Here is a 27,491-nt window from a genome sequence, read left to right on the forward strand (position 1 = left end):
GTTTTTCTGATACAACCTTGTATCATAGTGAGCTAACTGGCTTTAAGGGCTTCTAATCAAACGAGTTGTTTCTGCAAATATAAGTTTATTCCACGACTTGTGCTGATGGAGCCACACAAAAATAATCTTTGGTTTTGTGTTTACCCCAAAGAGAAATCTGAGTTACAGCAGGGCAGACTTATTTGTATTTGGAGAAAAAGGGGGAGTGATAAAAAAACATTGTGTAAAAAAAACAACAACAAAAAAACTAATCTGTGCAGAAATACCCCAAAGCTCATGGGGTAAAAGAAAAACATGTCAGCACTGAAATCTTCACTCTATAGCAAGATCTTGTATACTCCATTAGTCCTTAAAGTGTGTGTTGACAAAGAATCTCTGCTGCATTCCAACACATTCTCACACCCAAGGCGTCAAAATATGATGCGTGTGACCATTATATACCATATATGACGATTTGGGACGCCCCAGCGAGTCAGGAAACGACGATCAGGGACAAACTGCTGACGCAGCGTCCCAGAGCGTCTGTATCCGACGCCGGTGGTGAGACGGACATTATGTTTATGTTTATTCATTTAGCAGACGCTTTTATCCAAAGCGACTTACAATTTATAACCTGTAGGGCATGTTGTGATCTGTGGGGGAAACCGGAGGACCAGGAGGAAACTCACGCATGCATGGGGAGAACACGCAACTCCACGCAGAAAGGCCGCAGCCGAGTTTTTAACCTGCAACCTTCGTGCTGCGAGGCAACAGTGCTAACCACTGCGCCACCATGTAGCCCCTTAGAACATTAGAACTACTTGCGAACAACTTAACCTTACCCTCACCCCAATCCTAACCTTACGGTCACAGTTTATGGACCTTAAGGTTAGGATTGGGGTGAGGGGAAGGTTAAATAGTCAAATAATGTCCATGTGACCGCGCACGTCAAACTGTGACGCCAACGGAGCCAAGTGACCCTGCGTGTCCCGGATTGTTGTTTCCTGAAGCGCTGGGGTGTCCTGAATCGTCATATATTGACGCTTGGTCACACGCGTCATATTTTGACGCCTTGGGTGTGAGAATGTGTTGTGCATTCACAAATAACTCTCATTTAATACCTAGAAATTCAGTTAGCCATGGTAGCCATCTTGGATTGGAATGACTCCGAAGCAGTTGTAGCGATTCCTCCAACAAAGAGGTTCTGGGAGTTTTATGAAAAAGCAGAGGTTCATAAGAGCCTACGCCAATAGTTTTAAACATGGTCTACTGAGAAAGATAACTACAACCCCGTCAATTGTTAGCTCAACATTTGCTTCGTGATGACCTTGGTTGTGAGGTGAAGTGGTGGCCATCTACAAGTCTTCCATCTAGTGATTTTTTTCTGGAAGTATCATTTTTTCATTTCATGTATTTGTAGAGCACCTTTTTACCACCAGTCAAGGTGGCCCAAAGTGCTGTGCACTCAAGCCAAAGCATTTAAAACCATAAAAACATAAATGAAACTAAAGGACATTTTGATACAAGATGTCCATTAAAAACAAAGAGTCCAAACCTAAAAACAGTGGTCTGAATCAACCTGACAGAGCGCAAAAATGCAGAATGAACTTAAGAATTAAAACGCTGCACTGAAGTAGACTGCATAATGTCAGCAGGAAGTTGGTTCCGGAGCAAACACAGAAAATGCCCAGTGCCCGCAGGATTTCCTTCTCGTTCTCGAACAACCAAAAGATCATGTTCAGATGACCAGAAGGTTCTGGCTGGAGTTTATTTTGACACCAGTGATGAAATGTTACGGTGCTGTACCTGACAGAGACCAGTAGTTTTATGTAGATCCTGTTCTGGACAGGGAGCCATCTCTAAGATGCCAACACTGGAGTTATGTGACCCTATCTGATGCCACATATAAACCTGGCAGCAGCGTTCTGCACTAACTGCAGCCGCGACAGCGTGGACTGACCCAGTCCAGTATACAGGGAGATAACAACAGTCAACTCGCAACAAAACAAAAGCATTTGTGTCAGTCACCAGATCCTTCTTGAAAAGTAACAGCCATTAAACTTTGCTCTGTAGTTTGTGATAGTTTGCTAGTGAACATTCAAATTTTGGCAGCAGATGATAAAACAACAGATGAGCTGATAAAAATAGCTAACCTCTGTAGATTAACATCATAAGACACGTTCACTACGATCATCAACAAAATGGTAAAACATCAATCACACACTGAAAGCAAAACAACACACTTGATGTCGGGAACATCATCAGATTACTCCTGAACCAAGAACGAGATTTTATTTTTCCAGATCAATAAGACTCTACGTGCTCATTCCATGGCCGTCTGCCTTTTTCTTCTGAACCCAATTTTTATCTGATCATTTTAACTCCTCTCTTTCTCACTTCCAGTTTTTGCCCTCGACATTTTCCCTCTTAACACAGAGTCTGACTAAGAACTTCCCAGACTCCTCCAGTAGGGTCAGGAGCTGGCAGAGAGGTGGTTAAATGGTGTCTTCAGGGGAACAGCAGCAGAATATGAGCATATCACTGTGACAGATCAATGAGAGGCTATGCAGTGCACATCAGTGCTGACTCATACGGTCAGGAGAGAGAAGGCGACAGGGTAAACTAGAAGAATCTAAGTAAGTGGAGGTATAATAAAGGAGAACGAAGGCTGTGGTGAAGGTTAGAGAGGAGAGAGAGAAAGCATGAATGGATGCAGCTGCACTCAGATGGCTTTGAAGAAGTAAATCTAGAAAGATCATTCAGAGACAACTCCTCAACCCCAAAGTATTCCCAACCCAGAGTTAATATTTCTTCTCATTCTGGTCGTGCTTCAGGTTCTCTGCACAGTGAGACAAGCCCAGAAAACCTTCAGAGAGAAGCATCCTAACCAGATGCACAAAGCACCTCAGCTAACTCCTTTCTTTGAGGAGCACCAGCAGCTCTACTGAGTGAAGAAAATCATAAGACAAAATAATAAAAATGAAATTTTGAAACAGCTTTGATTTTCATAATATAAGGAAGAAAGTAGGCCAGATAATTCACTGACAGCAGTTTTGTGTCTTTTAGAAGCTGCAATAAGAGCAAGCCCTGTTAGGCTGAGTGCTCTTTGTGCTCGCCAGGGTCAAGTTGTTAGATATCCTGATGATGTCATGTTGTAAACAAAAGACGGCACTACAGGAAAACAAGCACAAGGATAAATGTCTTCTCTGAATGTTTGCATTTCAGAAGACTCTTCTCTAAAACAAGAAGGTTAGAGGCAGACATGTAGCGTTAAAGAACTAGTATTTAAATCTAACAAATTTACAAACTTTATTTTCCCTGACGATAGGGGACATTTCATTCCTAAATCATTGCAGGAAAGTTGTATTTTTGTGTTGAATAAGACCTTACCATTAGGGTCAAAACCCCCTGGGAGAGCAATTTTCAAACAAGTACTTTGTCAGATTATTCAACCTCCAACATAATGACAAGCACATCAGAGTGAAGAGCTAATGTGTAAAACTTTTATGAATGGTGAAAGTTTTATAGCCGTTTGTTACAAAGCAGTAAATGCATTTTGTCCTCATGGGCTCCAGGAAACATGGCATCTAAAATGGCGTCACCCAGAGACTTAGACCCGCTCCCATGTATTTTGACCCGGTTTTTATGGTTAAATGTTACAAAGCCGCCAATATTTCTCAACAACTGGGCATCATTTAATTCATTTTCAATTACATTTTTGATGGATGTTTCCAGAGATTAAGGTAAAAATACACATTGTCTCTTTAAAAGAAAAAAAAAATCCCTTTCATGTTTGTAAATTTTTACAACCTTTGAATTAATCTTCCATTCTCCTGACAGGAAACAACTGAGAAATGCTTAAATAGATCACAAAACAGCAGTGAATAGTTATATTGTGTCTCTTTACACAAACGTCTAGGCATCCTCATTACATTGCTGTGGATTAATGACTCTGATATTTCTGTTACAAAGCACCTGATTTGTATTAGATGGTCGTTAACTGGCTTGGGGACAAGATGGAGGGGTCATTCAGCCATTGAATCAGGCGTGCTGGAGAAGAGAAGCATTGTGGCTCTCAAGGACTGGGACTGGGCATCACTGCAGTAGATAAACCTCTTAGCCAAAAGTGACACATGAAAAACACCATACATACATACATTCAGTGTTTTAGTTTTAAAGACTGTGGTCACTGACAGAGGTAAAAGCCATCAAAGTGTTTCTACAGAAACAGCCATCTGATGATCTGAGAAACCATCCCCAGCCGCTTAAAATAACACGATGTCTACAGGAATCCAGAGTGCCGACGTTGGGACACTCTTGTTACTATGTTTTGACTAGCAAATGCAGAGACAGCAGGAAAAGAAACTGTGCCAACTCACTGTGATTCACTCATTTTGAATAACATGAATAGTGCCACCTTTCAAAACATTCAAATCCTCCTGCTATTAGATAAAATGAAGATTTTTGCATAAACATGTTTCCTTTTGTGGGGAGAAAACTTGCAGCTTTTCCACCTGTGAGAATTGAGGTTTGGAATGAATAATTCAATAAAAAGTTATTTTTTCATTCTGGCTCTCAGTGGAAGGAGGGTTAGAATTAGAGCAGAAGTTTGGGACGCAGAACCGACTCGGAAATTAAAATCAGCAATTGTCAAGAAACTGGAACAAAGTAAAACAAGAAAGGAAACGGCAGTGAGCAACAGACCAGATCTGATTCATTTAGTCCAGAATAAACTTAAAACAATATTAAGTAATTAGTCATTTATTTATTATAAAGTCTAACAACCATTTCCCAGCTCTCTAATGATTCATCAATAGAATTTAGATGTCCATGTAGAGTTCAGATGATGTTTACACATCTTTTCAACCTGAAAATGCCTCTCAGGATCATGTAAGTGGGCAGTATAAATGAACTGTGCTGCAATATTTAACGTCTGTAGCTCAGGTCAACTTGATGTTATGTCCTTTTATGTAGTTGTTGAATTTGAAGTTAAAGAATAATAAAGATGCATTTATAAACTACAGCCAGTCAAAGATTGTTTATTTATCCAGATATCCAGAAATGAGAGGAAGGTTTAGATGTCTCTTTTCTTCATCATGAAATGTCAGCTGAGGACTGAGTCACTGCTGAGATCTTCATGTACAAATGAAGGAAACCGGAGAACATATCAGTAGTAACCCTTCCCCTGACATTGACCCATAAAAGCACAACATGAAATGGTCACAAAGACACCAGAAGTAGCTTCAACAAGTTTCTCCAACCATGACCTTGTTTCTGAAGCACGGTGGCAGAAGCATCATGGTTTTGACTCATTCTGCTGCATGCGTGTAAAATGTATGTAATAAGAAAGTAGGTCATGCAACAGCAGAAGTAACTAAAATGTATAAAATACATATTTTAAAAAGCACAACGTTTACTAAAAAATGTAATTTTCTGAGTTTCATTGATTTTTAAGATAAAACCAACAAATATTGCAAAGACGATTATTTCCTTTGTGCAAGAAAGGAATGAAATTCCTTCCAAATGAATCAATAAAAGGTTTAGCTTTCATTGTTGCTGCAAAACGGGATCATTCCAGACACTAAAACTAAATGAAATATTTATATAAACTTATCATTTACATCTCAAAAGTTAACAAGACCCTATGGACTTTTAAAGCTTGAGAAAAAATCTGATGTTTTGGGTCCCAATTTTGCTGAAATATAGACTTATTACAGATAAATATGGTTTATCATGTAATGTAATCAACAAATGAAAATAAAACATTGAAAATCTTAAACCTGTCATTAACTTTTCCAGGTTTAAATGGTTCTCTGTTATTCCTGCTGTAGACTGTGGGTTTGCAGCTGCTGCTTCACAAAGTGACACCCAGATGAGCGAACGAGTGAAAGGAAGAGAGAAAACGGGGTGGCTCAGTCTCATCTAAATATAGCCTCCACAGCAGCACAGTTTTAAATATTTCATCACCTCTTCACCAGAAATGAATAAAGTGGGAGTCAGAAGGAAAGAAGAGAAGGACAGAGAGAAAGAAGTGAAGAGGAATGGAGGTTCGTTAGAGACACAAATGAGTGGGTGCAGTCAGAAATAAAGAAAGCATGAAATAAGGAGAGAAGAAAAGGAGGAGGGAAGCTGAAGGCGTGCATGTCTGATAATTCCTCCTTTTATATGCAAAATCAAAAATGAACTATTTCTGAATTTCTCCAGACATCTGGTGCGCTGGGGCTGATAAGAGGGTTATCCTCTTAGAAACCAACAGCAGAAACGTCTGAGTCACTACGGTTTGAGGCAGCAGGGCATATCTATACCATCACTTCATTGACACCAATCCAGTAAAAATGCAGAAAGCAGAGAACAGATTCATTCCAAACTGTTATAGAAACGCTGAAAGACAAACGCCCTCCGATGGAGATTTGAGTATCCAAAGGAGGGTTTAATCACACCGGCTGTGTTGGCCTCACTGCCACATTGTGGGGGATAAAGTGTTGCTTTGTTGCTGCTGTAAGCTGCCCTTCTGTCTGCCTGCTATTGTGCATATTGCGCTCCGTGCAGCATGTTGAAGGAGAGATAAAGGTTAAAGCCACATGCAGGAGGAGCTGCAGCAGCAGGACAGTAGAAAATAACACAACACTAACACAGGAATCTCTCAGACCCTCAGCACAGATCTCACCCCACGCGCCGGCGTGCTCTTTGTTCTGTCGGTGCTTCTCAGTGATGGATGAGTTTGAATCTGGATCCCCCCGCCCCCAAATCAGACACCTACAGAGCAACGAGCCCCACAATAGCATGAGATACCATCACAGACTGGCAGTGATGGAGCGTGTTCACACCTTCCGCACATGCGCGCGCACACACACCAACAACCTGTACACAGATGTGGGCACATCCCCCATCATACAATGCAACATTTCTGCTATTGTGACAGAATCCTTCAATGATGAGTGAGATGGCCGAGGTTTTAATGACAATAATCAAAGATTAAGGTGTTTAAACAATCCCTCGTTTGTTGACATAAATTATCCATGAGTGATTTATTTTTATCTTTCATTATTTAGATTTACAAATGTTTTTAAATATGTATAATGATATATCATTATAATATTGGTAAATATCAGTTATAACAGCTATATGAATATAAGATATTGACTTCAGCCCATATTTTCATATTGCTGCATCCCTAAAAACCAGTTTCCAGATCCCTGGACTCCTCAATCACTAAATTCCTTTGGCAGAACAAACCTCCACGAATTAGCTTAAAAAGACCAAAGACAGAGGAGGACTGGATCTACCCAACTTTTATTATTATTTATTAGCCAACAGGCTGCAATATATACCAAGATGGTTGCAAGATAACCCACTAGATGAGTCCTGGTTAGATATAGAACAGGCACTTTGCAATATGATAGAGCTTTCAGACTTACCATTTATTAGCTCAAGCATAAGAAAACATGAAGGTTCAACAGTATTAGTATCAGCAGCTCTGACAGCAGGGTGGAAGTATCTAAAAATGACAAGAGTCTTCACTAATACCGTGCAGACGTACACCTATCTGGAATAATCCTGATATTTTGCAAAATAACAAAATGATTAACCTTCTGGACTGAAAAAATAAAGGAATCCTATACCTGGAACACATATATGAAGGACTGGACTTCATCACATTTAACAGAATAGTCTCCCAATTTGGAATAGATAAGAATAGCTTTTTAGAATATCACCAAATTAAATCTGTAGTCAAACAAAAATTTAAGCTCAATAAAATAGAATTACAAACACCACCAAGGGTATTAGACTTCTATAATCTCAACCCCCCCAAACTACTGTCTTAAGTATAAAAGACACTGTCCAAAATAGACGATAGAATAGTAATCCCTATTGAAAAATGGGAGGTGGATCTATCAGTAAGCTTTGACCAGAACTTCTGGTCCCAAACTTGTTTAAAAACGTTTCAAATGATCAGACACTCCAATTTACAATTAATTCAGTACAAAATTCTACACAGAGTACACTATGCAGGTCATCGGATGTTCAAGATGGGGTTTGTGTCATCTGACACCTGTACACACTGCACAAACAACATTCCTGACAATTACATCCACACACTGTGGTCCTGTCCACCTGTCCAGGAATTTTGGGGTAGAGTATGTGAAGGCCTGTCAAAGTGTCTGAAATGTCATATCCCAACTTCCCCCTCTCTTTGTTTACTGATAAACCTGGACGATGTCCCGATTGAAACATCTTTGGTTCACGTGGTTCTGATTGCCATATGCATTGCTAAGAAAACTATCCTCATGAATTGGAAAAATAGAGATACTCTGCATTAACCAGTACAGAAATCTTTTGTTAGATCATATTACACTTGATACAGCCTCTGCTTCCACTTCAAATCAATCTCTCTGGGCTCCTTTGATTGGTTCCATCACATAGCGATGATGGGGGATCATAGATATTGTCCTGCGGGATGATGTGGGTGGGGGGGTGGAGGGTCTGAGTTTGGAGTATCCGGACGTTCCCTGGAGGTGGGTTCACTGGGAATGTCTGGGACTGCTGCCGCCCTCTGGGGGTGCTTGGGTTGCCTCGGGGGGTGGACTACTGGAGGTTGTGAGTGGGGCCCCTTGGGGGTCTTGGTGGTGGCCATGGGTCGCTGCCTGGCAACTGCATTGCCCCTGAGCGGGTCTGGGTGGAGGCCTGGGGGCTCGGGGTGGCAGACCCCGTGTGGGGGATCTGGGCAGGGTCTTAGGGGTTGGGTCCTGACATGTATGCTGCCGTGAAGAAAGCGGGAACATGTGGCAGTGCCTGGCCCGGGCTCAGGGGCCTCGGGTAGGCCTTGGCTCCTCTGTTGTCCCATCACGGGAGGGGGATGCCCAGGAGGGGGAGGACCCAACCTTACCTGGATGTCCTACGTCTTACATATTCTGGAAGTTGTGCAAATACAGGGATGGGAGTAGATATTCTGCTGGGGTGGGGCTGGGTTGGTGCCCTCGGACTCCGTGAGGCTCTGTGATGCTGCTGCTTTGGGCCCTGGCAAGATGGGCTGGGGTCTCCATGCCCTGGGTGGCATTTTGGCAACATAAGAGCCTATTGGGGCCAATGGGGGAGCTGGCTCCCTGGAGGGCTTAAGCCCAACTAGCCATTCCTCCCCATCTCCAAACATTTTTCTCCTCCTGCTCCCTCACATCATCACAAAACCATGCACATAGGACCTTGGGGGTGGACAAGTCAGGGGGTGCAGGTATGGATCTCATTTCCGCATTTCTGTGGCAACCTGCCCCCCAATTTTATTTGCACCTTATACACTTCCACCAACGACATTCCAGGGAAACACACACTTAGGGCCTTGAGAGTGAGCACATTCAACAGCATTTGGCAGGGGGATTTTTCAGCCTCATCCCGAGTGCCGGTGCCCACTTCCAATTTTAAACTGCACTTAGTCACTGAGGGCTGTGGGTCCAATTCAATTCAAATTCAATTCAAAGATACTTTATTAATCCCAGAGGGAAATTAGGGTGGTGTGGTGTAGGGTTGTCACGGTAACCGGTATAGCGGTAAACCCCGGTAAAAAAGTTGACAATAAAAATAACCGTCCAGTTTTTAAAAAACTATATTATCTCGGTGGGTTTACCGTGGCCGCGGTTTCGGCGCGATGACCCTTACCAGCCACCGTCGCTTCAGCTGAAGTTCCCGCTGCGCGCACACGCACTTTTTAATTTGCAACGGCACCAAAACTTTGAAGCTGAAATAATGGCCGAAGGAGGCGACGGCAGCGCCCAGGACATCCATCAGCCCTCAAAGAAGACTAAATCGGAAGTATGGGCATATTTGGGATTTCTGAAAAATGCTGAGGGACAGTTAATAGAAGACGGCTATCCCGTTTGCAGAACGTGCAGGAAACAAGTGTCTGCAGAAGGCAGCAACACTTCAAATCTCATGGCACATCTGCGTGACGATCACCCACGTCTCCACAGCCAGTGCAAGGTAAGATAACATTAGCATTTTAGCTGAAATGCATGACGTGAGGACTTTTGGCTGAGGGAGAATGCAACGAGTCTATATACTGCAGCCGCAGCGTCCTCTGCCAGCATTTAAACCGTGTCACGGACACCCTGTTGCTGGATGAAGCATCTTATTTGTTGATGATGAAGAGAAATATACAATTAGTTCCTTGTCATGGATTTGTTTACTTATTCAATGCCATTTATACTTGAACATTTGGATTTGATTACATAGTGTAGTAGTTATTTTAGTAATTTGTTTAAAGTGGCTATTTATTTTCAATACATATTTTTTAAGGTTGACTTGTACAGTGCTCAAGTCAAGTGTGGACTGGAGTTTTAGATTTTCATTTTGATAATGAAGAAAACAAGTATATGAGAAAACAAGTGGTGTTTCTTTGATTTGTTTACATATTGTTTATGTTTTGAATGTTTGGATTTGTATAATTTAAACCTGCACTGACTACTGTAACATGTTCCAGAAAAATAAGCTATTTGTTCCTTTACTTGTGAAAAGTTGCACTTTTGCTAAGGCTTTGTGTTATTTTAGGTTTAATAAACACTGTTAAACCTTTTCAGAACTATTTCAGTTTGTGTAGAACAGGACTATCAATGCTTTCTGAACATATGCAACACCGTTTAAAAAAATACCGCGATAATACCGAAAACCGTGATAATTTTGGTCACAATAACCGTGAGGTTAAATTTTCATACCGTGACAACCCTAGTGTGGTGACAACAGCTGGCGTAGGCCAGACGATGCACGCACTGCCCGCTCACCACAGCCATGGAATACACCTCATCAACACACACTAACACTATATTGGAGCAGGCGGAGGGAAACAAGGGGTCTTAGCACACCTCTGTTGCCGCTTGGCTTCTCGGGGCTGGAGGCTAGGAGGGAGATCTGGCCGTCTGGTTGGGGTCTTGGGTGGTGAGTTGCTTTGCTTGGGTGGGGGGTGGGGGGGTGGGGGGGGGTGATAATAAGTAAATTAACCTATTTCCAGGCATTCAGACTTAACTATTATATACAACATTATGTCCCAAGATATTTGACGAGTTACTCACCCGATATAAACCATCCCATCCACTTAGGTCTCAACAGCATGATCTGCTAGTTGTTCCAAGAGCAAAATGCTCAACTAGAGGAGGCGGGGCTTTTTCAGTTTTGGCCCCCAAGCTATGGAATGGTCTTCCACTTGAGGTCCATCAAGCACCCTCTCTGCCGATATTTAAGAGTCGGCTGAAGATACACTTTTTTACAGTGGCGTTTCCTCAGCATGTGAGCTAGCCATATTTTTATGATCATTTAGCTTATTTTGATCAAGTTTTGTTGCATTTAGTTACTATGTTTTCATTTCATTATCATTCTTTGCTCTTATCTGTTTTTATGACCATTTTTGATTACCATTGTATGGGTCTGTGATGTTTTTATGTGTGTACAGCACTCTGGTTTGCCTTCAGGCAGTTGGAATAAAGTGATGATGATGATGATGTTCTTTTTTGTCTGACGTGGTACTTAAGGTCATTGATAAGACTAGGGATGCTCCAATCCGATCAAGTGATCACAATTCAGGCTGGTCACATGATTTTAAAATGGTCATAATCACCTCTTAAAACAAAAACCACGACTTTTAAAATTCATCCTGAGATTTTCAAATGGAACAACAATGGCTTAGTTTTAAAGTCAATAAGTCCCTCTACATCAGTATTCTTTGTTTCTTGTATGAAAACACAATTAAGTCACACAATTCACAGCGGGCAGGGACTCAGGCACCAAGTGCCTCTGTTAGCAAGCGAGCTAACACAGAGCTAATGTGTCTCTTTTGGAGAACTAAAATGTCTTCACCTTGGTGGTATTTTAAACCGTACAGTGAAGGCAGAGCTACAGACACTTGTAATGTGTGCATACTGGGCATTCAACATGCTGGAAAGGACACAGCTCCATAATTCACTGCCTTCAAACAAACTACTTTCACTACTTGCATTTCCCTTCTGGCATTAACAAAGCAAATCACTGGTCTCCAATAATTCCCAGTTTGCCTCTAACAGTGCAAGTTTACTAGCCTAGTGAACTAGACCAAATTCTTGCTATTTATTTAGTCTGGCTTGCCAGGCTACCAGTTTACAACTAACTCAGACAAAAAAGTGAAGCCAGTTGACAGAGAAAGATATGTTAATAAACAAAAACAAATTGCCAACAGACTGCTAAATGTTGGGTTAAGTCTCCTGCAGCACCCAAGCTGCCCGTGGTAGCTAGAGGTGTTATGCAGGGAAAAGTTAGCCTGTCGGCCGAAGCTCCACATTCCAGCTCCATCACAGGAATGCCTGTCGCTGCATATTGAGGAAATAAACAACTTGATATATGAGCAACGCTGCCACTTCTAAATATATTTGTAATATAAACATGCCTTTTAATTTTAAAAGTGAAACTTAAAGCACAACTTAGATCTGTTTTATTTTTCTTATTATTTAAATGCTTTCCTTAAAAGTATCGATCAGAACATCACCAGATAATATGTGGGGGCTCAGAGTAGACCCGCTGCTCCTCCACATCGAGAGGAGTCAGTTGAGATGACTCAAGCACCTGATTAGGATGCCTCCTGGACACCTCCCGGGTGAGGTTTTCCAGGCACATCCAACCGGGGGAAGACCTAAAGAGGAAGACCCAGGACACGCTGGAGGGACTATGTCTCTCGCCTAGCCAAGGTTTTGGGGTTCCCCCGGAACTGGCCCAAGTGGCTGGGAAAAGGGAAGTGTGGGCCTCTCAACTGAGACTGTTGCCCTCGCGACCTGACCCCGGATAAGCAGAAGAAAATGGATGGATGCTGAGTTGTAGAATTTTTATAGCAACATTAAAATAGATACCAGAAAACATTTTAAATACATTTAGCTCATTTAGCCAATCTCAAGCCCCACCCCCTGGGCAATGCTTAATTAAGATGTGAGATCATGTACTGCAGCACAAACCGCCAAGACCTGCTCTTCTGCATCAGTCTAAGAATAGTAAGATCTAAGGTGTAATGTTCCGGTATTTAGGACCACTTCCTTCCTTCAGTGACAGCACCACCATTTGACTGTCCTTGTCACGTTGAGAGTGCAGGAGGACTGGACCCAAAATGCAGATACCAGAACAACTCAAGGCAGGAGCGGTAGTATAAATAAATTCCTTTATTTAAAGGAGGATATACAAAAAAATCCAGAAGGCACAAAAACCAAGCTTAATCTCGAAAACACGGAAGGACTGAAAAAATAAATAAATAAAAAAACAGAAGCTCACTCATGGGCACAAACCTGGGGAAACTCGAGAGGGACAAAACAACGCTGACACAAACAATGGACCGACAAAACACTGGGACGCAGACAGGGTTATATACACAGGGGCTAGGTGATTGGGAGACGAGGAGCAGGTGCGTGGGGAGAGAGAACTGAGGAGAGACTGGTGAGATTAACTAAATGGGAAGGGAAAACCAAGCAGAGGAGGGAATAAACCATAACCTATGAGACACTACATAAATAAACCTAAAAGACTAAGGGCACAGGAGAACCAAAGATAAATAACTAATGACCTGAGGAGTGAGGGAGACTAATAAACAAGTGGGGAAGGAAAACACACACACAAAAGGAGACTAATAAAATGAAAACCTGAACCTATAGAAAACTACAGAGGAGTGACTAGGGAAAAACCTCAAGGGACACCTGGGGGAAAACCTGAAGGGGCTAGGGAACCAAAAGGATACAGAAACACTAGGGGGAACATGAGGGAAACCAGAAGGGAGCTGGGGACAAGAAGAGACACAGGAGGCTTGGGGACACAGGAGGGGAACCTGGAGGGGGCTGGGGACCACAAGGACACAGAACATGACAGTCCTGAACTGAACCTAAAATAATCTTCTGAGTACTTTGCTCCTTGGAAACCAAGAAACTAATGTTTTATTCAGCATCCTGCCCTAAACCGAGAGCTGTGAGCTCAGATTAAGTCAACATTACAGTTTTACTGAGGACAGCCGCGACCGTGTCCTCTAGCTGCCCTATAATCCTCTCCACTCAGGTCAACACCAAACACATCCTTCAGTGCTACTCAGTCTGATGTGTCAGAAATGCCCTTTAGGGAACAAACAGGGAGGGGTTCCAGTTGTTTAATTTAGGCCACTCCTGCAGTGATGCTGCAAATTAGCTCAGATGAACCTCAGCAGGTTTAAAAGGAAACAAAATGCTGATTGAAAGTGTTTTCTCTGAATAATAACTAGAAGATATTAATCAGGACCTGGTTTTACTTTCAATTATGATTTTACTAATTTTTTTAAAGGAACCCAGGTTACAAAACCTTGTGGTTCTTAAAAGATAAATGTTAGTATCAGTTATATTAAAATGGTGCAAAATACCTTCTTGTTGTCCTACGTATGTCAAAAATGTACTAAATATTATAGATTTATAAATAAACAGCAATATTTTGTGTGTTTGTGTGTTTCTAACAACAGTTTGGTATAACAGAAAACTTGTGGCTTATTAGGGCATAGATGTCCTCATTGCTGGAGTTACTTTTAAGGCAGATTAATAAAAAATAACTGCTTCTATCAGTACTTGTTGCCCACTACTTGTTACCACTTTCTCAGATAGCTAACCTCTTAAAATGGCTGAGTAGAGTTCCAACCAGCTCCCCGATGCGGCTCTCGTTGGCAGGTACCATGCCCTGCAGGCACACCACGAGATCCCTGCTGTCCTTAGTGTGGAACACAACTAGCTGATCCTTCCCCGAGGAAATGCTCATCCCTGTCACCTGGAACCAACAAACACACAAATAAAACAGGTAAACATGAGAATAAAAGCATCCAAATACATGCGTAAAAGGCTCAAATATGGATAAAAATCTGTTTAAATCTACATGCATGTAGGCACATGATCCAGAGACACTGGAACGTGTAGCATACAAGTGGATTTAGTGAGAATAGAAGAGCTACAATTAGAATTTCAACATTCTAGTAAATGGTAAGAGGCCTGTATTTGATTTAGCGCCTTCTAGAGTCCTGGAACCCCCCAAGGCGCTTTACAACACAACCAATCATTCACCCATTCACACACACATTCACACACTGATGGTGATGAGCTACGATGTAGCCACAGCTGCCCTGGGGCGCACTGACAGAGGCGAGGCTGCCGAGCACAGGTGCCACCGGTCCCTCCGACAACGTGGCAATGTGGGTTAAGTGTCTTGCCCAAGGTCACAACGACAGCAACAGACTGAGCGGGGCTCGAACCTGCAACCTTCCTATTACGAGGCGAGCACTTAACTCCTGTGCCACCGTCGCCCACAGTAGAAGTGCTCTCTTTTATTAGCCTAAATCTAGACCAGCAGTAGTAGCAGCAAAAGATTTTGCTCTGCAGGTCGGTCTAGCCACGCTCCATTGTAGCCTCAGTAGGTCTACCATTGGCCTGATCAGTATTGTGTCATGTAAATTACAGCGCTGTTTGCTGGGCAGGTTTAATGCTAGAGCTGCAACAGGAAAAAAACAATGATGGCGTCGGCTCAGGAACGGCACTCGTTTGAAACGACTTCGGCATCAACTTTGGACTATTTAGACTGCCTTTTCTTTGAGTCAAGAACAAATAGAGGTACTTAAGTACTTTACTTAGAAAAGGATGTATTTGTACCTTCTACAACAATGTTAGATTCTTGGATTGGTCCTAGTGCTGCCCTATAGCATGCAGAGGCGGTTTGAAAGACAACCATAGATTCCCCCCTCCCTCCCTCCTTTTAAGACTATTAAAAGAAGCAAACTGATTAGAACAAAGGATTTTAATGTGTTTGGATGGTGAAATCATCCCCCACTGGGAGATCAAAGCGTTCTGCAGAAATACAACAGGTAATGTTCAAAAATCAAAGTTTTGTTTCCTTAGCATGTTTGAAAACATTATTAACTGAGTGCATTTTACTCTACCTTTACAAAGTCATTGTGTGGTGTCTATTAAGGAATGTGAAGGTTTCTACTCAAAAACAAGATCAGCATGTGGAGTATAGATTTATTGACCCGAGTCCCAAAGGACAAATCTTATTTTTCTAATTAGAACCACCCAACTACATTCCAGTGGAGAACAGCGAAGTCAAAAGAGAAACTCCTGAATTATTGTTGGATGTTTCTGCATTAAAGGTCTTCAAAGCGGATGCTTCAGGAAGAAACAAATCTCTTCACAGGGAAACACTTCTCAGGAGGAAAGAGAGCTCAGCTTTGTGGCTCATTAACTCCCCATTCTTTGCTCTTTTTGTGCTTTAATCTCTTTTTGTAGCACAGCTTTCTTCTGCCTCGTGAATTTATTCCTTTCCAAGCCGTGCCACGGGCGGGGATTATTGAGAAAACAGCCACGGGGCAACAAGGCAGGTACTTTAACATCCATCATCTAAATGCAACGCCGAGAGAGAGACTGACAGAGACAGGCCATCACTGGCAGCTAAACAGGAAACAACTACACAAACTCTTGACGTAATCATCAAGATTTAGAGCCTAGAGCCAGACCTCTCTGTCTAACAATCCACCCACAGTTCATTACAAGGCGGCAGTCACATTTACATTTTTATTAAAGGCCTAATTAAACGGAACGGCGATTTGTGTTCTAATGAGTTGAGTGATGATACGTTTAGATTCATTTCCTTATCTCATTTTTTATTTCGATTTACAAAATCCATTTTACCCCATGTATGAAATCTGTAGGAGACGTTTATCTGCTCAGCCATCTGTCAGAAAGCCCAGAGAACATTTCACCACTGGTGCCTGCTTCTCTGCAGAGGCCTACTTCATTAGCTCTAGCAACCATAAACACTTGAAACCCAGTGAGAGCGTTAATCTACCTCTCAGACTGAAATGAGTGACCCAACCAAAGTCTTGTTACAGGAAACTCGAGGCCTACTTCACATCAGCTGTGAAGACTTTCTTCTTTTCTTTGTTAATGTGATAGAACCATCTATATAATGTTTCTAATGAAAAAACAACCTGCTGTTGTTGAAGAGGGGAACTAGAAAGTCCATGCTGCCATATTGAGTCTGTGCACCTGAGAGTCCTGCACAGGATCATGATGGTTTTTAGACTGAAAATAACTAAACACAGCACAAAGAAACACCTGAAAAACACACCAGAGGTTTTCATCAGAAAAATTTCCCATTAGTTTTTATAAGGGGGTGAGACTTAACATTCATAGTGGAACCAGCCATTGGGCAATCCTTTGTGCAGTCATATCATGTGCTCATTGTTTTTAAAACATTCCTGGCAGGTCTGTTGTTCGGTTTTGGTTCTGCGTGATTACGTTGTGGGTTTTCAGAGTCAGGGGAGAGGCTATAATCTGGTTGGTTGGAAGCGTTCTTGCCCTTTCCCTTGTTTGGGCCGGGGCTCACAACTCTCTTTGGGTGTTTAAATCAAACTCTGATTCGTTTTCCTCCCTGGTGGGTTTTCAAATGAACTTCTATGTGGTTCATTTATGAGCATCATCTGACCTTGATCCTACAACTACGTACACGGGAAGCCTGAGCCAAACACTGACCTGTATTTGGGGATGCTTTGCATTTTGGGAAGTGGTGAAGGACAAACTTTGGTAGCTAGCTACCTAAAACATAACCCAGAGCCAAAGGCTCATGTGGCAAAACAATGAGGAATTCTGCCTAATTGACATCTAGGCAAGTGTAAATTATTTATGGACTTGATCGGGCTCAGAACACGGACCCTACTTCCTGTATTTCCCTTTGACATTTAAATTATCTAGCTGTTTGCTGTGTCCCTTCAGCCTTTATTGACACCAGATCTCAGCATAAACGTAAATATTAAACCTAAAAGTCATTTTGTTCTTCATAAGCAGTTTGCTGACAGTATTATGAAATTTACCAAGATCGAGCACCTAAACAGAAATCATTCAATCATAAAACTGTGTGCAAAAGTGGAAAGTGCTGTGACATCGCTGACCTGGTGTAGACATAACAACAACCCTTTTACATGATAAATGTCGAGCTGTAATGGTGAGGAAATTGGTCAAGGTGAAAATGTGCTGACGTAGGAGAATAAGAATAGAGATGTAATCCGTAGGCCACAGCAGCATGACGTGGAGCTATTGATCAGAAAGGGTCAAATTGAGGGGAAAGCAGTTAGCTCAGTGTTGATTAGCCCTGATAGGCCAACAGCACAGCATCTCCTCGGCTGCCCCACACTGTGTATTTACTGCAGCTCCTGCGGGGCTAAAGAGGAGGGCTGGGCTAATAGATGGCTAGTTAAAGAGTGAGGAGCCAACAACTACCTGCCAAACGATTTATAAACCAATTCATGTTGGAGCTGGAAAGGTGAGATCACTACATTGTTATCCCTCATTTAAATCAAATAAAGCGGGTAGAAGAAAGATCCTCTGTGGATGAAGCAGCTTGTTCTACCATCTTTTCTCACCTTTTAATTTTCCATCTTCTTTTATCATTTTCTCACCTCCTCCTCCCCCAGATCCTCATCTAAAACACTGACTTTCCCCTTTCTCCTCATTCTACTGTCGCTTGCCTCTTCCTGTTGTTGTCAGGCCAACTTCCCAGGAGATGGTGTTGTCATGGAAACCATGTGCTGGGCAGATCAGCTGATGTCTGCTATCATTCTGGCATGTGGATACATCAGACTATTCTTTAATTTCCTTGATTGTTTGATCCTAACTGTTCTGTGGCTGTGGTGTTTTTGTATAAGATTTTATATTAAACTCACTAAAATAAATATAAAGTATGGAAACTAAAAAACCCAAAGTAATTGTTAAAAGAAGCATCGGCAGAGAGACGGGGATGTTATGAGGCATAAACCGTAGATAAATGAATGAGTACACTTGCTGCACAGGCTTGATTATTATGCCCCACCTAAACATGACTGGTGGTCTTACCCTCTGATTTACAGCTTTAATAGCTGCTCAGCTGCCCTCATCATAATACATTTATTTAGTCACTGACCCTTGATTCTGCTCTGGACAGCAGTTACATAACCAAAAAGGTTAAACTGGGTAAGCCTGCAGTTATAATGATGTCTGTGATGTTCAAGAAGCAGAACATCAGAGTCAGAGTGAAGAGCACTGAGCCAGGACTCCATGTTGATTCATGACAGACGATCCTGATTAGCAATGGTTAATTCTCTGAAGTCTTACACGAAACATTTATTTGTTGGTGAGACTTTGAAAAAGACTAAACAGAGAAGAATCCTGTAAAAATCCAGACAAACAAGAACCAAAACCAGTAATAACCCTTCCATATATCAGAGTAACTACGCAAAGAATAATAATGATGAAAAATATAATATCAACACACCAACAGAACCATACATGACAAACAGAAAAAGATTAGTACTCCCAAAAGACAACATATCAGCAGAAGCAAAATGTGGAGTCATTTACAAAATACCTTGTAAACTCTGCAATAAATCATACATAGGAGGAACTGGAGTCAACACATGAAAAATAGAACATCAAAGAATAGGAGAGGGAAAGAAGTCGAAGAAACACAAGAGCAGCAAAACAAGAAGTAGAAAGTACAATAAAGAAATCAGCTGTGAAAGACCACTGCACAAGGAAGAATCATATAATGATTAGTGGTGTTCACGGATGGGGGGTGTTGAACCGTTTCGGTTCCATCCACTTGCGTACTGTTTTGTTTTTTTTCCTGTTAAATAATGAATTTTTATTTGCATGATTTAAGTGCAGCAAATAAAAGTTCCTAGAAGAGTTTCTATACGGGCGCTGTATTACCATACCATACCATAGTTTATTTATATAGCACATTTAAAACGCAGTATGGGAGCTGCCCAAAGTGCTGCACAGGCTAAACCAAACACAACCAATCTAAGCAACTAAAACAGAAGATAAAAATACCGATCAAAAGCAGATAAAACATGAGGAATACTAAGAACACATTAAAACAATAACACAGTAAAACACTAAAACGAGTCACTGTCTATTGAGTGACGCATGATGGCTGCACGCACCCAATCTCAGTTTAAAAATGTGATCTGCAAAATCTGATCAACATCTTTCAGAGCAGATAAAACCAGCTGGCTGTTGCTGCTACTGGAGCCTGTAGAAACGCCAACACCAGGCATCTCTGATGATGGCTAGAGATACTAGCCGAAACATGTAAGGTTAAAAACTATTTTTTTTTACTAAGCTGTGTAAAAAAGAACTAAGTAATAGATGGAGAAGAGAGAGACTGAATAAGAGACAGTTTGTAGGTAATCAAACCCTCATCTCATTAATGTACATGCTGGAACCGAAAACAAATGTGATATAATGTGTTGATTAGGTGTAAAACAGTTGATTGTTACCAAACCACCAGGAAGACATCAGTCACAGCCAATCACCATGATCTCTAGAAAACAGTATGCACTGTTTGCCCATATGCCAGAAAAAAAAGAAACTATCTAAATAACTCTACCCCAAGCAAAGCATGAATGACTAGTTGGACAAACTGGAGCTGGAGGAAAAAGTTCAACTGTCCATGATGAAGGGGAGGATGTACGGTAAACAAGAAGGGTAAAAATGTATGCACTTTGGAAGACCTTCTGATGACTAATAGATGATTTTAATTGCAGCACCAGACGTTTTGTAAACGTCACCAACGACAGGAAAAGGGCTCTCTGGCACAAACCATGTCTGTGATGCCTGTAGTGTTTACACTATGGACAAAACACTATAAAAACAAGACAAAACGCACACACTAGCATTCTGTCCACACCAAAGACAGCTACTGCCTGTTCCCTTTTACTGTTGTTATACTTGGAGGAAAGAAGAATGCCTTCTAAATACAACACAACAACTAGTGTGACCACACTGGTTTTGCTGCATCAAACTCCTCCAGTCTGACAAACTTGAAACTGTTTGGTGAACAGATTTATTTGGGTTCCAATTAAGGGTTGTTAACAAAAATAAACAACTGTTTTTATTGTGTTGAAGGACGTGTCAAACAACCGTTTCATCTGTGACTCACTGGTTTATCTGTAAAACCTTTTGGTTGATGAAGCATGACATAAATAATATCCATGATTGTTTCTCAAATTTTTATGAACTCTACTGGCAAATAATGGAAAACTGCCTGAAAAAAAGGTGTTTTTGTGTATTCTTAGCCTTTTACACACTGTCACTCTCCCCTTGAGTCATGTTTGTAGACTGAATCTGATTAGTTTAACGTTTGTGAGTGACAGTTTGGCTCCATGTGAACAACTAAAAACTTGTCCTGCTCTTCCCTTTCTGCCACCATCTGTCTTGACTCCAGCCCTGTTTTTCACTTCCAGACGCTCAAGTAAAGACTTCAGGTTTCCACTTTGCAGCTCTGTGATTCCTACTTGTCATTTTGTCAGTCTGAACTCTGCGGTGTCTCGTCACAGCTGTCACTCCTCACCAGCCTCATATCTCACTCATTTTCACCAAACAACAGAATCCCGCCTCTGCCTTGGAGATTAATGTCTCACACATTTCCTTTCTTCCTGACCCCCAAGGTCAGTGGACCAGAAAAAAGGGTGCATGCACTATTTGTGCCACAGCAAAAATAAAAAGTAACATCCTACTCAAGATATTACTGTTACAACTAACTGTAAATTAAACTTGAGTGTACATTTAGAAGAAGGAGAAGAAATGATCTTTTATATAGCACCTCTCAAGATAAAAATCACAAAGCGCTTCACAAGGACAAACCATTAAAAAAAAATATATATATTTTATTATTGAAAAATGTAATAAAATTGGGAAAAGTAACAATTGTGATAAAAATGTGAGGAAAGGGAAAAAGAAAATTAATTTGAAAAGATAATCAGTGGATCCTGGGAAAGGCAGAACTGATAGAGAGAGCAAACGGTGTGATATTCTTCTCTTAGGCTGCATGTAAACATGGTAGGATCTTAAATTTTACATTAAATCAAATACATGTTGAACATCAATAAGGTCCTGCAGACCTTCAGCTGAAACTACTAACCGGTTGGTTACTTTTGATAAATAAACTTAATACGCTACTCTAAAACCTCTAAGGCCACAAAAATTGTATTTTTATGTCATGATATCCAGATTAAAAGAAAAATTAGCTTTTAAATCACCAGTAATGTCACCATGATTATATTTCAGTCTGAGATTTTTGAAAGTCTGAAAAGCTCTTAACTTTGCTAAAATTAAAATAATTGTAATATATTTTTTATTTCTTGAATGTCCCATCATTGTAACTTCACTAAAGCACATTCAATCCAATTAAAACAAACTTTTAATAGCTAATTCAGAGCTATTTGTCATCTCCATCTTTACGGATTTCCATTTAGATTTTCTGACACTTTTAACCAAGCGTACAGTAGGTAACTTTTACCCTACAGTGCTAACACTCTGTGTGTAACAAGGTTTTTATTACCTCCTGTTTGCTCTAAAGGAGGCAGTAAAAAGAAGGGGGAGTCCTACATTGTAGAGGGGGATGCTCTTCATGGGTTTGTACTGCCTCAGGGGGTCCATCTTGTACAGGTGCCGATCAGTGATGAGCACGGCTCGGTTCTCCGTCTTGTGGAAACGGTTGATCTGGGAAGCACAAAGCTCCTCATTAGTCATCCCATGAGATGCAGCTCAAGCACACAAACAGGCTAACATCTACACATCCTGCAGGAAGACGATGCTCTCCAGCTGCAGTTTAGAGATTCATGCCCTGAACCCTCTGAGCCTTTCACCTTTCGCACGTTGCAGGAGAATAAAACTCTCATGAATTTGTCTTTGCGCTGCAGCATGCTGGAAATGAGGGTGAAGGATGATGCCGTGTCAGGGCTGTCGCGCTTCTGTTGGACCCAAAAACAACAAGAGGAAAGTTAAAGGACATCACATCAGACTCGACAACATCAGAATTTTTTTTATTTAAAGGATTCACTAACAGAATGATTTTATGTCCTGTTGAAAGTGGCAACAACTTTCTGAAGTGAACCATCTGAATCCCATCATACTAAAGCGTAACTCGCTCTTATTACTGTTGTTGATCTCAGTGGCTTCATATAGCATGGACTATAAAAACATCAGCTATGTGCTAGATAAACAAGAGTAGAATGAAAAAAAAAACTGTTTCAACTGTTTTGAACTTTTATTTTATCTTTTTAAATCAATGATCGTGTAGCGATGTGTAGACATTTTTTGACTTTTGATTTTTTTTGACATTTTAAATGACAACACTACAACCTGTGCATTTGACTGAAAAATATTTAAGTCATAAAAGTCTGACTAATCAGTCTTTTATCTCCCTACATGATGAACCTTTTTATTTACAGATATCTCAACTCATTTGGAAAAAAAAAAAAACCTGAAAACTCTTCAGTGAAATCAGAAATTAGCTTTGAAGCGAGTAATAAAAAATACTGGTAAGCTGCATATTCACAGAGACACATGTACAAGTATAACAGAGGGATTTTTTTCCCCTTCTTTGCATTAAGTATTTTTATCCCATCTATTTTCCTCCTCCCCCTCACCAGGTAGTTTCCTTCCCAGTCTCTCTGTAGACCCAAGTCAGCCCTTTGGCTCTTCAGGGCCTCCAAGCAGGCTACTTTGGCTCGAACCTGTAGAGTCTCCTCCGGAGAGAGGCCTTTGATCAGAGTCCATGCCCACCACCTGAAGGAAGCATCCAAAAATATCCATGAAGAGAAAACTCTTCTCACAAAATAAAAAAATGAAACATTCTCCTTTAATGGACCAACACAAGTCCTGATTTTGTGTTTGTTATCGGACCCCAGCTGTCCTGTCCTGTGTTTTCATCTTTCCACTCACAAATCCTGACAGCCAACATAATTCAAGGCTGCTTTTTCCAACTGTGCTGCCTTCAAGGAGCAAGAAAGAAAAGCAAACAAAGGGATGAAAGGCAGTGACGAGTCTTTGATGAAGGAAGAATAAAATCGATGCCCAGTTAGAGCCGGAGGCCAGAGGAAACATATGTAAGTTCTTTCAAAAGGACGGATCTGGTTTTGAATCGCACTTGAGGCTATCTTTCATCTTTTAAAGATAGGTTTGATGTCAAATTCAGTGTTAGTTTAGCAAATTTCAGAAAACTCAAACTAACAACATGTCGTATTTAAAATATCAATCCTGTTCTGAGAGAACCTTACCAGTCTGACAATGAAAACACGTTTTATTTACACTGAAGTTGCTTTACATAACTATGAGCTAACGCTGAGACCAGACACATGAACATCACTCCTACGCAGGTTCTCCAGCAGAAAGAAGCGTAATCCCAGGTGGGTACCTGCTGTGGATGCTCTTCAGCGACTCCTCAAACTTTCGCAGGACTTTGGGAGGCGTCGGCCACTTCACGTGTCTGCCATAATCCTTCATGGATTGCACATTTTTGAAGCGACGGTTGACCTCACGGATGTAGGACTTGACCTTGTAACGTCTGTAGGCCTGCAGGATAATGAGGGCGGCGCGCATTCGCCGGTAACGCCTTCTGGCAAGTGCACCCCTCCAAACCTGGACACATGGAAGTTTGGGGAGTAAGAACACTGTAAACACGTGAAACTACAGATAAAAGAACTACATGCTTTATGTTGTGTTTAAAATATCGGTTTGTGATATGTACGAATGAGGTTTGATAAATTCATGCTTTTAAAAGATTTTAAAGGCATTTTTTATCAGTTCCTGAACAATTTCTTTCAAGTTTGGGGACAGACAAGTGAAGACATGGTAAATATCTTGCATATTTAGAAGACAATCCTACATTTTTGAACCACAGTTAATGAAATTAAATCTAGTTGTCAAAAAATACTCCGACTTGTCATAATAGCTCTAATTTCTATCTTTACCTGATAGAGTGCCACTTCAAAGGGAACATGCATACCTTTGAAGTGTTATACAATTACGATAACAATGTCTTTCCGAGTCTGGTCCTTGAACAGAATGAATTCAGACTAAAACTGGGCATAAAACAACCAAAACAAACCTACCTCTAAACAAACAGACACTGAGTGGCTATGAGACCCTCTATTACATGAATAATAGATGTAAATGGGGCTTTGGGGGCTGTAACTCCTAATCCAGCCTCTCTAAAATCACCACCATATGTTCAGCTTCTATTGTACACACTCTCTCTCTCTCACACACACACACACGCACACGCACGCACACACACACACACACACACACACACACACACACACACACACACACACACACACACACACACACACACACACACACACAGATGATAGTGTGCCTCCTAAATAACCTTTTATACCCACTAATCCAGTGTCACAGACCTAACCATCACAGATTTAAACCAATTCAGCGTAGTGCATTTAAAGATCTGAGAGTATCATTTGAATTTGATGCAGAGTAATCATGAATATTTAATATTCCAATGAGAGGGGGAGGCCAGAGCACGTTAAGAATGATTTCTTGTTTTTGCATATTAAAACAGTGGAGGGGGCAGTATTAACCTGATGAGACCTGCATGCTAAGATAATTCAGATGAATCAACCTTAACAGCTGCACATATAATTGTTAATAAAACCTCTTTGACACTAAAGGAATGCCAGCCACACAGACACAAGGACAAACCGTTTGGAGAGCTACACACACATGGACCCGTTTCTGATCTGGAATGAGAGTAGCCTTCTGAACACGGCCAGTCAGCCATCTAATCCGACACTCAGGCTGGACTTTCTGAGAAAAGAAATCTGGATTTTCAAGCTTTTAACTTTATGCAACCATGTAATGTGCATTAAGCTTTGATCAGCTTTTATGCGCAGAAACCAGGCCGGGGCTTTAGCTTATACAGGCTGTCACCTCAGAGAAAGAGTTCAACCATCCCTAAAATTTTTGTCTGATTGTAACCAGAACAATGAATAAAAATAACCCGAGACGTTTCATATTGAATTATTCCACCTCTGCTCTGGTTCTTTGAGGCAAGGCTTGTACTTTCTGTTTAGGCAAATCAATCAACATAATATCTGTTCCAACTATAGTTGTTGGTGTACATCTCGCACAGAGTTTCTCTGAATAAATGATGATTGACGACCCAGTCCTCCATTCTTACCACGCTGCACCATTTCTGATACATAATGCATGAGAAAGAGAGAAGAACGATTACATTTTCATCACCGACTGTCCCCCGAGATGACTCCTCCACGTGTTCAGGGTGACAGCAGCGGGAGGGATGAATGGGTTTCATTCACTGCAGCCAATTGAATTTCTCTGGCAACAAGGCTACCAGTTGTTTCCATTTAAATTCTGACCGTTTTCACTGTGGTTCTGCTAATTAAACCAGGTTTTACGAGGAGGCGCTGGGTCAAACATTCACGTCAAAATGTCAGTGAGAATAACAGACAATACATTTAAATCAGATCCCTAAAATCATACAGCAGCAAAACTTCAAGAGTTTTTAGTGCTGCTCTTAGTGAAAGTCAGCTTTCCTCCCACTCAAGTTCAGATTTAGATGTTATGTTTGCATGTTGCTTAATTCTCTCCACTGTTGGAGCAAAACATGGCTCATCTTCTCCAGGAAGCAGTCAGAGCAAAAATCCAGCAGCAGAAAGTCACCTGCAACTCATTTCACGTCATTTTTAGTGTTGTCACTCAAATTACTTAAACTCCAAAACTCAAGACTGTAAAACTGCTTTCTGCTTCTTCAGCAGTTATTGAGTATTAAATACTTCCGTCTTCAAAACTCTGATTTGAATCTCACAGATTAATATCTCTGTTTTGACCATCGAACATCATTATATCTCATCTCATTCTATCATTACTTTATGATAAAACAAGTTAGGTGCATTACCAGATTTAGTTTTTATCAATTCTCTGCTAATTTAGCAAACGGCTGTTGATGTTTTGGGCGGACTTGTAAAAATCAAAATATTACCATGCTTGTGAACTCCTGAAACCTTTTTGTGGTACAATTTCCTTCACCTCTCCTTGCAGCGACACTTTAAGTCATGTGCTTTCTGTTTAGTTTTGAGAGGGGAGGCCTTGGTGATGGAGCATGCCTTGGTCAGTGTTTTTGATTGGTTGGGAGTAAGTGATGACTCTGGTATAGGGTTGTCACGGTAACCGGTATAGCGGTAAACCCCGGTAAAAAAAGTTGACAATAAAAATAACCGTTCAGTTTTTAAAAAACTATATTATCTCGGTGGGTTTACCGTGTCCGCGGTTTCAGCGCGGTGACCCTTACCAGCCACCGTCGCTTCAGCTGAAGTTCCCGCGGCGCCACACGCACTTTTTAGTTTGCAACGGCACCAAAACTTTGAAGCTGAAATAATGGCCGAAGGAGGAGACGGCAGCGCCCAGGACATCCATCAGCCCTCAAAGAAGACTAAATGGGAAGTATGGGCATATTTTGGATTTCTGAAAAACGCTGAGGGACAGTTAATAGAAGACGGCTATCCCGTTTGCAGAACGTGCAGGAAACAAGTGTCTGCAAAAGGCAGCAACACTTCGAATCTCATGGCACATCTGCGTGACCATCACCCACGTCTCTACAGCCAGTGCAAGGTAAGTTAACATTAGCATTTTAGCTTAAATGCATGACGCGAGGACTTTTGG

General features: G+C 41.3%; 1 protein-coding gene across 1 annotated transcript in view; it reads right to left on the bottom strand.

Annotated features, from left to right (window-relative positions):
* myo1d (myosin 1D) overlaps window positions 1–27,491 on the bottom strand; it is a 142,907-nt gene that overhangs the window by 25,320 nt on the left and 90,096 nt on the right. The window contains exons 17-21 of the mRNA XM_015962652.3: window positions 24,202–24,425; window positions 23,435–23,573; window positions 22,652–22,756; window positions 22,392–22,505; window positions 14,594–14,748 (exon numbers count right to left, since the gene is read on the bottom strand). Coding sequence (XP_015818138.3) covers window positions 14,594–14,748; window positions 22,392–22,505; window positions 22,652–22,756; window positions 23,435–23,573; window positions 24,202–24,425 — 737 coding nt within the window. The remainder of the gene's footprint in view (window positions 1–14,593; window positions 14,749–22,391; window positions 22,506–22,651; window positions 22,757–23,434; window positions 23,574–24,201; window positions 24,426–27,491) is intronic.

This window comes from Nothobranchius furzeri, chromosome 16 (assembly GCF_043380555.1).
Source record: "Nothobranchius furzeri strain GRZ-AD chromosome 16, NfurGRZ-RIMD1, whole genome shotgun sequence".
Classification (NCBI taxonomy): Eukaryota; Metazoa; Chordata; class Actinopteri; order Cyprinodontiformes; family Nothobranchiidae; genus Nothobranchius; species Nothobranchius furzeri.